Source organism: Galeopterus variegatus, unplaced genomic scaffold, assembly GCF_000696425.1.
Source record: "Galeopterus variegatus unplaced genomic scaffold, G_variegatus-3.0.2 Scaffold17774, whole genome shotgun sequence".
In the NCBI taxonomy this organism is placed as follows: domain Eukaryota; kingdom Metazoa; phylum Chordata; class Mammalia; order Dermoptera; family Cynocephalidae; genus Galeopterus; species Galeopterus variegatus.
The window spans coordinates 717-11,753 of record NW_007743885.1 but is presented as its reverse complement, the minus strand read 5'-3'; the positions used below and the strand labels follow the sequence as shown (position 1 = coordinate 11,753).

Here is an 11,037-nt window from a genome sequence, read left to right as displayed (position 1 = left end):
AGCATTTGTGTCACTGGAGCCCCACAAGAGAACAGAGAGCATGGGGCTAAAGAAAATATTCCAAGTAATCATGGCTGAAAATTTACCAAATTTGGAAAAAGAACTAAACTACAGATTCAAAAAGCTGAGCTAATCCCAAACAGGATAAGCCCAAAGAAATCCATGCAATGACACATCACAGTCAAAATCTAAAAACTAAAGACAAAGAAAAGATCTTGAAAGAAGGGATAATAACAACTCTTACCCATAGGGGAGAAATAATTCAAATGACAGCAGATTTCTCATCAGAAACCATGGAGGTTAGAAGGAGGTACATTTCCAAGTGCTGAAAGAAAAGACCTGTAAACCTGGAATTCTGTATCCAGAGAATTCAGGAGTGAAGGGGAAATCAAGTCATTCCCAGATAAGGAAAACTAAGCGAATTCATCGGCAGCAGACCTACCCTAAGAGAATGGCTAAAGAAAGCTCTTGAAATGGAAAGGAAATGATAAAAGAGGAAATCTTGGAATATCAGGAAGGGAGAAAGAATGATGGAAAGAGTAAACATATGGGTAAATACAACATATTTTCTTCTCCTCCAGAGTTTTAAAAATGATGTTTGATGGTTCAAACAAAAATCATAACATTGTCTGATCTGATTCTCAACATACGTAGAGGATATATTCGTATGTAAGACAATTATATTACAGATGAGGGAGGGGACAGGGACTTAAACATATTGCCAAAACCAGCACACTATCAATTAATTATGGGTACGTACACAGTTTCTTTTTTATTTTTTTGGCAGATGGCCGATATGGGTATCCAAACCCTTGACCTTGGTGTTATAACAAAAGTTTCCTTTTTAAATTAAGCTATTTTTCCTATTCTATACAAACATAATTTGATATGATTTTGAAAAACAAAAAAGTATAATCCCAAACCAGGTGAAATCATTTTTTTTCCCAAAAAAAAAAAAAAAAGATATATAATAATATTTTCATCAATATTTTTTAAAAAAGGAAAAACAAACCAGTTCCAAATCTTATCACTCCAGACCATCTCACTTAGAGTCAATGTTTTACCACGGCCTGCAAGGCCAGGAAGTGATCTTTGCTCCCGGAACTCTCGTTTCCACCCAGCCCACTCCCTGCTATTTTTCAAACACAGCAAGCGTGCTCCACCTCAGGGCCTTTGCGTTCACTGCACCCCTCTCCCAGATATCCTGCCTCATAGTGCTGGCATGGCTGGAAGAGGACGATCTGGCCTCTCACTCTAGTTCTGGAATCAGGAGCAAGGAAAAGAAGACATATTGCTCTTCCCTCTTACCCTGAAAGCCCAGATCCTCCCAGTGGTCTCCGTGGAGGGCACAGTCAAACTTGGAGCCAGTCAGCTTCTTGTAGATGGTCTGGAGGACTCGGCCATGCACTGGGTCTTGGCTATCCAGGCCACCTGCCCCAAAACACAACCACATTCTCTGCCAGGTTGCCCCGCAGGGGAGGACTGGATGCTTCTCTGAGAATAGTAGACCTGGTCTGTGCTGAAGACACCCTGTTCTCAGTTCCCACTCGCCCTCCGACATGACACATGCAAGACCCCTGGCTTAGCCTCAGCAAACGGTGCTGTCCGCAGTGCCTATGCTGTGGCAGCCCCTGTGTACTCACACTGAGCGATGGTCAGGACCAAGTCCCTTTCCTCCCGAAGGCCCTGGTGGAGCTTTGGAGGCCCGAAGAGGTAGTGCCGGAGGGCAGCAAGCCCAGTCCTTCGAATAGTTGGCTGGATTCTTTTCTGCAGAGGAAGTCACAGGCAATGGGCAGAGTGCTAGATTCACCTGCCTTAATGAACTTACCATCAGGCTCAGACCAGGGGCGGTTATTGTAGAAAGAAGCAGTTACCCCAAGCTAACTGGCTGGTCTTTGGGAGAGGGAAAGGGAGAAGAAACTAAAGAACCTGTTGAGTCTCTGGAGACATCCAGCTCTCAGGTTCTTTGCAAGGAGAAAGAGATGTCCCCAAGCATAGGCATCATCAGCCAGTTAGTTCTCTGCATTTGGTCCTTTGGGCTTTTCCAGAACTAGTTATTCCACTGACACCCCCTCCACCCCCACCCTGAGGCTACAGATGCCCAGGGGAATCCCCCGTGTGGTCAGACACATGCCAGGCTGGTTTCCCAGCAGGGCTGCTTCTACAATTTGTATGTTTGTTTTTATCTTTCTGTATGTGTGTTTGTAAAGGACACAAATTACAAAATTTAGCATCCTTCTCCACTTTCAGAATGAGAGCCAGTGGGGAGGAGAGTTTACTGGGGACTCATTGGAGTTAGATGCCTTGGAAGGGTAGCTGGAACCTTCTGGTTACAAACAGCACTTCCTAAACTAGGTCATGCTAGTTTGGCTTATGGCTCAAGGTCACTGCTGCAGGCCTTGGAATATTCTCATTTTGGTAGTTTCTGGCGCTCTAGGTCTTATAAGCCAACCAGATTCCTGTCTTGTCAGTCTCTTTCTCCTGAGTCAGATTTCAGGTTGAAGATCTGAAATTACATTCCTCTAAACTTACTGCTGGTCAGTCAGGATGTCCCAGAAAGTCCCCCAGTTTTTATTCCCTCAAATATTCCTTTTTTTCTAACCCACATCTTTCTTAAATTCCCAAATAGCTTCTGGATCTTTGAGGGAATAAACGATTTTCCTCCATTGGCCATGAATTACTCAGGTCGCTGGACAATTTGATTCCAGCCCTCTCTATCCCTAAGAGGGAACAGCAAGGGAATAGCTACATAGGCCCCCATATGACAGGGCCACAAAAGCTCAACACAAAGGCTACCAGGGTCCTGCATGAATCATGGGTCCATGGCCACTCACGATCCTATGCACCAAGATTTCTCAGGTGACATATGGCCTTCAGCTGGAAGCTTCCATCTTACTTGCCCATTGCCCTACCCTGGCAGGATGAAAACCTGCCTCCTGGGAAGAAGGTGCTTTGCTTGAGACTCCAAACCTCCTACCGCCATACCTTGAAGGAAGAGAGATCCACAGTCTGGAAATGCTGCAGGGCCTCACTGAAGGAAATTAGCTCCCCAGGCCGGTCTGACCCAGCCTGGATCCCTGTGGCAAAAGGGAAGACACTCGAGGGTTTGTAACAGTAGTCCTTCTGTCAGCAAACACTTACTGGTTGTCACCTCCAAGCCAAGCACTGGCTTCCAGCTGCAAATATCAGACACCTACAGCTACAATCAACCATCTTTCAAGGGGCTGGCATTATCTGCTGGGCTGACTTTTTTTGTTTGTTTGTTCTGTGGCTGGCCAGTATGGGGATCCGAACCCTTGACCTTGGTGTTACGAGGCTGCGCTCTAACCAACTGAGCTAGTCAGCCAGCCCTGACTCTTTTGGGATGAGGCTGTTGAGTCTTGCTAGGCTACCTCTGCAGTGAGTAGGGGACAGATCTGCCCTACAAGGGGCTCCCTAAATTCCACTCATCTGTGAGGGGGCAAGTCACTGCCTAGAGTAGGTGCCTCCACAGGAGCATGCTACCGGTTTGTTTAGGGACCTCTCCTAATTCCTGTTTTGCCCCTTCTCACACCCTCCCCCCTCATCCTTTGTTATAGTTCATAGGGATTTAATTTATCAGCTAGCAATATGGGTGACAGCTAATAATATTCACTGTGACATCTCTCCAGGAGCTCAAGTCAGGTTCAGGCTAGATATAGGTCCTAGTTCTACCTTCCCATAGCTCTATCCAAACCTCTCAGAAAGGGACATGAGACAGTTTTTACCCAGCCTTCAGAGCTATCCAGCGAATGGCTTCAGCCCTCACCCCGGCTAGATATAGGTCCTAGTTCTACCTTCCCATAGCTCTATCCAAACCTCTCAGAAAGGGACTTGAGACAGTTTTTACCCAGCCTTCAGAGCTATCCAGCGAATGGCTTCAGCCCTCACCCCCAGGGACTTCCTTGTGTAGAGAACAACCTGACCAGCCTGACGCAGGGCCCTGGCTGCCTGCCTCCATCCTTCTGTCCAGCCTCACCACCCTGCAGAAGCTGACCCTGACCAAGATCCTCCCTGTCTTCTCTCAGGGCTGGGCAGAAGATGGGCAGAAAAAGCAGCCCTTTGGGCCGGCCCGGTGGTGCACTGGAGAGTGCGCCGCTTCGGAGCACGGTGCCGCTTGGGAGCGTGGCGGCGCTCCCGCCGAGGGTTCGGATCCCATGTGGAGACCGGTTCCCGCTCACTGGCTGAGCGCAGTGCGGGCGCAACACCGAGGGTTGCGATCCCGTTACCGGTCAGTAAAAAAGACAAAAAGGGAAAAAAAAAAAAAAGAAAAAGCAGCCCTTTCTCCACAGCATTCATTCCCATTGCCTTCAGAGGGAGGAGGTCATCATCTTTGGATACAGAAGAGAGAATTTATTCTATGACACAATGCTAAGATGGGAACACTCAGGAATTCTGTCTCCTGGTCCCAGAGTCACAGAGACATTAGCCACACGTGTGGATGGTGCCTTTGCTAGCAGCTGGGCTGTGTGTAGCAGTGCCACTCCCACAGTTACCTGTCTCTGGCTGGATGGTGTCCACAGCGTCCCATTCTTCTTGGGCTCTGAGCACCTCTGTACTCACAACTGCAACAGTGAGGAAAGAACACCTTCTGAGATCTAGGAATGTCTGGACCACTATCGCAGACCCCAGCCTCGAGTCTTGTCACCTCTGATCCCCTCTTCACATGGCTGCCAGAGTGAGCTTTCAAAAGGGCAGATGTGATGTCACCGCCTGCACAAAACCCTCCAGGAATTCTCCATAACCCTAGAGATCAAACCCACTCCACAGCACACCTTCACAATCTAGATCCTTCTTACCTCTCTAGCTTTGCCCTAGGGCCATACAGAACCACCGGAAGTTCCTCGACATACTCTGCCCCCTCCCACCCTCGGTGCCTTGGGACAGACTGCTCTCACGCTGCTGAAGAGGCAGGACGCAGGTAGGTACTCTCACCTGCAGTTCCAACCCTGCTGGCGTGCCTCCTTCTCTTCCTTCAGCTGCCTCTGACATCACCCTCACCTGGACACCTCCTTTGCCCTCATCCATCTGGATCAGGAGCTACTCCTCTGTGAGACCCTGACATCCAGTGCTTATCATAATTGTCTCTCCCACTACGCTGTGAGCAAAACAAGGGCAGGATTCTCCGGAGCCTATCACAGTGCCTGGACACATGACAGGTGCTCAACAAATGTTTGAGGAATGAATGAATGAAAGTACAATAAAAGGGGGAAAAAGTAGGAGAGAAAAAAAGCATCAGGACAGGCTCTCTATAGAAACCACACAGCCCTTTTCTCCAAACCCCAGCTGCCACTCTCTGGCCTAAACTCTCTGGCTAGTTTTGGAGTGAGCAAGACTGAAGCCATGTTGGGATCTAAAATCCCATGGGCTGTAGGCAAATGTTAAAGACACGGTTTTTTTCCTTGGCATATATTTCTCTGAGTTCTCTCTTTTCCCTTGGTTATTTGATATTTTGAACCTTGGTTATGGGGCGAGATGACATTATTTACATAAATGTAACATTGTTTTCCAGTCGGCCTGGAGCTGCAGACTTGCATGTACTATCCAAAGGGCACCCAGGAAGACATAAATAAAGTCATGCTGATTCCACCCCTCTAGCAGGACCATAACGGCAAGGACAAGAGCAGAAACCAGACGGAGTCCTGGTGAGACTTTGCACCTCAGACCTTGCGCGAAGCCCTCGCTGCTCATGTCCCCTCCCTCCTGCTTTTCATTTTCCTGCGTTCCATTCCCTCATCCCCCTCTTTAATACCCACTCAGTAAACCTGAGTCTTTGAGATGGCTTTAGCCTGGCCATTCTCCTACAGGTTTACCGGAGAGATGGGCTAGCCTAACGTTTCTCCTCAGGTCACCGGTATTCCTGAATAAAAGCTGACTTCCATTTTCACCGACATTTGACTTTTGGGTGGTTTGCTTTTGTTTGGGGGCAGGCAGCCAGAACTGTGAGCTTGGTATCAATTTTGGGGATCCTTAGCCAGGAGCTGAGTGTGTCCTGTAACACTAGTGGCATTTTCTGTCACTGGCTTTTCCAATTTGCTTAGAGAACATCAACAAATGATGTGAAGGATGGAGAGACTTCAGTTCAATACCAAAAATTATGATCTCTCCAGCCTCAATGGTAAAGGTAGGCTAAGACACCTCCTCTCTGCCTCACAGTCTTTGCTGAGGACACAAACAACAAGGAAATGTTTGGAGAGGAATAGTCTGACTCATATAGATCTATGGCGTTGGTTAGTTACTCATGGTGTTCCTGTAAGTCAAATAGACAGGAAGCCTACTAAATTCTTACTTGATCTGTATAAGCAGAAAACTTCTAGGTCAAGTGTACAAAAGTCTAACTCGAATCATAAAAACAATACCGCATCCCTGGAGGGATTGCAGAGATTAGTGCTACTGTCAAGGACTTGAAAGAAGCAAGGGTGGTGATTCCCACCACATTCCCATTCAACTCTCCTATTTGGCCCATGAAGAAGACAGATGGATCTTGGAAGATGACAGTTGATTACCGTAAGCTTAACCAAGTGGTGACTTCACTTGCAGCTGCTGTACCAGATGTTAATTGAACAAATTAACACATCTCCGGGTACCTGTTGTGCAGCTATTGATTTGGCAAATGCCTTTTTCTCCATCCCTGTTCATAAGGCCCACCAGAAGCAGTTTGTTTTCAGCTGGCAAGGCCAGCAATACACCTTTACTGTACTACCATGCCCTGTGATTAAGGTCAACAGAAAATTACAACACCCAAATCCAGACAAGACTACAAATGGCCCAGACCCTTCGGGGATGAAGGTTTGGGCCACTCCACCAGATAAAGAACCACGATGACCTGAGGTGCTTGCTGAAGGCAAAGAGAATACAGAATAGGTAGTAGAAGAAGGTTGTTATAAATACCAGCTTCGAAAGTGTGACCAGTTACAGACACTGACTTTGTGGAAGTTGGAACTTAGGAGATGTGAACCAGAATATCTGGCAGAAGAAATTTCTAAGTAGCAAAGCATTAAGGAAGCTGCGTGGCTACTTGTAACAGCCACATGGTAGAGAAGCAGAGAGCATGCAATGGTGCAGCCCAGCATCTGTTAGCTAAGAAGATTAGTACAAAGGAAAGGGATTATCGAGAGAAGGGGAAAAGGGCCTTGAAGGCACTGCAGAAACCTCTGGGGCCAAGTCTTCCATTTCTGGCCCAAAGACCTAGGGAGACAAAATGGTCTTGGGGAACAGGCCTGAGGCTCCCTCCACGGGCTCACTGCTCAGGACCGCTTTGGGAAGCTGCTTCTAGCACCAGCACCCCAGCTGCTTTGGCTACTCCAGCCATGGTTAAATTGGTCCCAGGTGTGGCTGGACCCACANAGTTTGTTTTCAGCTGGCAAGGCCAGCAATACACCTTTACTGTACTACCATGCCCTGTGATCAAGGTCAACAGAAAATTACAACACCCAAATCCAGACAAGTCTACAAATGGCCCAGACCCTTCGGGGATGAAGGTTTGGGTCACTCCACCAGATAAAGAACCACGATGACCTGAGGTGCTTGCTGAAGGCAAAGAGAATACAGAATAGGTAGTAGAAGAAGGTTGTTATAAATACCAGCTTCGAAAGTGTGACCAGTTACAGACACTGACTTTGTGGAAGTTGGAACTTAGGAGATGTGAACCAGAATATCTGGCAGAAGAAATTTCTAAGTAGCAAAGCATTAAGGAAGCTGCATGGCTACTTCTAACAGCCACGTGGTAGAGAAGCAGAGAGCATGCAATGGTGCAGCCCAGCGACTGTTAGCTAAGAAGATTAGTACAAAGGAAAGGGATTATTGAGAGAAGGGGAAAAGGGCCCTGAAGGCACTGCAGAAGCCTCTGGGGCCAAGTCTTCCATTTCTGGCCCAAAGACCTAGGGAGACAAAATGGTCTTGGGGAACAGGCCTGAGGCACCCTCCACGGGCTCACTGCTCAGGACCGCTTTGGGAAGCTGCTTCTAGCACCAGCACCTCAGCTGCTTTGGCTACTCCAGCCATAGTTAAATTGGTCCCAGGTGTGGCTGGACCCACAGCGTTGGAAGATACAAGCCTGAAGCCTTGGTGGCGTCCACGCGGTATTAAGTCTTTAGGCTCACAGAATGCCAGAGCTGTGGAGGCTTGGGAGCCTCCACCCTGATTTCAAAGGACGTGTGGAAAAGTCTGGGGGCCCAGGAAGAGACCTGTCGCAGGGGCGGAGTCACTGCCTAGATCCTTCACTAGAGCAATGCTGAGTGGAAATGTGAGGTCAGAGTTGCAGCAGAGAAACCACATCAGTGCCAAGCCTAGTGGAGCCATGAGAGTGGGACCACCATGGAGACCCCAGAATTGTGGAGCTACCAGTGTACAGCACTAGCCTGTGAGAGCTAAAGGACCTGAGGCCAAGAAAGCCATGAGAGCGGAGCTGCCTGAAGACTTAGGGCCCCAACCCTCACGCCAATGTGCAGAAGACGTCAAACATGGAGTCAAGGTACATGATTCACCAGCTTTGAGATTTAATGCGTGCCCTGCTGGATTTCAGACTTGTTTGGGACCTGTTACACCTTTCTCTTGGCCTATTTCTCCCTTTTGGAATGGGAGTATGTATCCTATATTTACCCCACCATTGTATCTTGGAAGTAGATAACTTATATTGATTTTACAGATGGGACTTTGAACTTTAGACTCTTGAGTTGAAACAAGTTAAGACTTTGGGGATGAAATGAACATACTTGCATGTGAAAAGGACATGAGTTTTGGGGGTCAGGGGCAGAATGTAGTGGATTGAATTATGTCCACCCAAAACTCCTTGAATTGTGATGCTTGAATTGTTTCCCTCCAAGTTTTGTGTATTAGAAACTTGGCCTCCACTGTGATTGTTAAGAGGGTGGGAAAACCTATTATGGTAATTGAAAGGTAGAGCTTTGAAGAGGTCATTGGATTGTAGGACCATGCAGTAGTGAATGGATTAAAAATGATAGTCAGGGGTGTGGTTCTGAGGGCTTTAAAAGAAGAGAGTCTGTCTTTCTGCTCTCTCTGCTTCCACCATCTTGCAATGTGACAGCCCTGGGTCACTGTCACCACCATCAGATGGACTTTGGACTTCCTAGCCTCAGAAACTCTAAGCAATAAATGTCGTTTCTCTTTATAAATCACTGTTTCAGGTATTTGTTATAGCAACGCAAAATGGACTAATACAGAGAGTATACTGCAGATTAAATAAAATGCCATCAAACACTAACAGACAATGAGACAGTGTCTGGGAAGCAGAAGCGCACAGTTGCTGAAAGCACACTTGAGAGCCAGACTGCGTGTGAATGTTTCATCTCTGCCACTTCCTAGCCATATTTCCTTGGGCAAGTTTCTTAATCCAAAGGAACCCCTCATGGGACTGTTGCGAGGATGAGATAATTCCTCAACTTAGGAGAGTACGTGGCTCAAAGGTAAGGGCTCAATAAGTGTTAGCTCTTAGTATCGACACAGCGTGGGCTCAGGTCCCACTGGGCAGGGGACAGTGAGTGCAGGTGACATGGATCCAGGGTCCTGAACGTCTGGACCTGTTGGAGATTCCAACTGGCCAGCTCTAGTGTGGGGTATCAGATCCTGAACCTCAGGGCTTCCAAGCTAGACAACTTCAACAGAATACTAGACCTTGGACAACAAGAAAACAAAACTCACTTTCTTCCTGCTGGCCCCCAGGGAGATGAAAAGGAGGGACAAAGTAGCTGCAAGAAAAGAGAAGAGTGGAACCAGGGCAAGGAGTGCATTTTGTGAAAGGGAACAGGATCTCCCCACCCTTTACCTCCCCACCTCCCATGGCTATACTCACCCTCCACCCTTCGGATCCTTATCTACAGCAGGTGAGTCTTTCACCCCACACACCCTTGCCTACAAACAACTTCATCAAAATCTGTGAGCCAGGAGCAGAAACCTCAGCAGCAAGGGGCTGGGACTGTGCTGTCACAGCAGGTTAGTCAACAGAAAGTACAAGGTCTCAACGGGCAGGATCAAGCTGGTGCCTACAAACTGGAGGTAAACGCCCAAACCACGAAGAGCTGCTTTTCCTCTCCTCTTGGAACCAGGCAGATGCCTCCTGCCTCTGAAGGTGATCCTGATAAAAATACTGTTTTCCCTTGACCAACTGAAGAACACGGGGGCAAAGGACAATTTCGGGATAATTAACGCAGCTCACACGAGTATGGATCTTTATCTTTTTTTCCTTTTTTCATTTGCCTCCTTTATTTCGGCTCTCTTCCACTTACATAGTAAACAGCATTGCTGATTTAGTCAGCCTATTAACTTAAACTGGCTGAGAACAATCTGAAAAAAATTATAATTGTTTAATATGATTAAAAATATCTGGCACAAAAATGCCAGTTGTATTCAAATATAACTTTTTTTTTTTAAGGCCAGCAAAGCTTTATTAAAAGGAGACAGACTTATGCAACAGAGAAGCCGAGGGAAGTTGGAGGAAGGGTTTTAAAGGCAAGCACTTCCTCAATTGATGTCAGCATCTTGCTTTGATGTTTTCTGGTACTTTTTAGGTGGTTGCTTAGTACCAAGGGAGGTTGGTTCAAGGATCATGTTGCATGTAACTCCTAATGGGGCTTAAGGTTAATAGCGTCAGAGGCTAAGAAGCAATGACTTCTTGAATGTTGATCAGGAGCCAGCTGAAAACAGATGGCACTTTCAAATTTAGATAATTCGAGGAGAGTTTAATAAAGAACCTATTTACAAAAGTGTGCACTGTACCTAGGGAAGCCACAGGGAAGGTGTGGTGGAGTGTTACCACCCCTAGACCTGCAGGGATGAGGGCAGGGAGCAGGGACTGCCATCCAGGAGTTCACTATGTAGAGAGGGCCTCCTGGAGAGGAGCAATGACATTTGCTTGGGAGTCCCAGGAAGACAGATGCCAGCATAGAAGGAAGCCTGAGGATAAAATACTCTAATCTTCACCCTTCCCTCTGGTTTCCTGCCTGGGCTACTGTGGGACAAACCACGCTGGAAGCTTCAGTACTTGGGAGCTTTTGATGAACC

General features: G+C 47.3%; 1 protein-coding gene across 1 annotated transcript in view; it reads right to left on the bottom strand.

Annotated features, from left to right (window-relative positions):
- Nucleotides 1-5,709, bottom strand: part of LOC103582763 (ELMO domain-containing protein 3-like) — a gene marked incomplete at its 3' end in the record, with an annotated part of 9,192 nt that extends 3,483 nt beyond the window's left edge. Inside the window, exons 1-5 of the mRNA XM_008564273.1 lie at nucleotides 5,685-5,709; nucleotides 4,515-4,658; nucleotides 2,986-3,077; nucleotides 1,644-1,767; nucleotides 1,309-1,431 (exon numbers count right to left, since the gene is read on the bottom strand). Coding sequence (XP_008562495.1) covers nucleotides 1,309-1,431; nucleotides 1,644-1,767; nucleotides 2,986-3,077; nucleotides 4,515-4,658; nucleotides 5,685-5,709 — 508 coding nt within the window. The remainder of the gene's footprint in view (nucleotides 1-1,308; nucleotides 1,432-1,643; nucleotides 1,768-2,985; nucleotides 3,078-4,514; nucleotides 4,659-5,684) is intronic.
- Nucleotides 5,710-11,037: the final 5,328 nt, after the last annotated feature.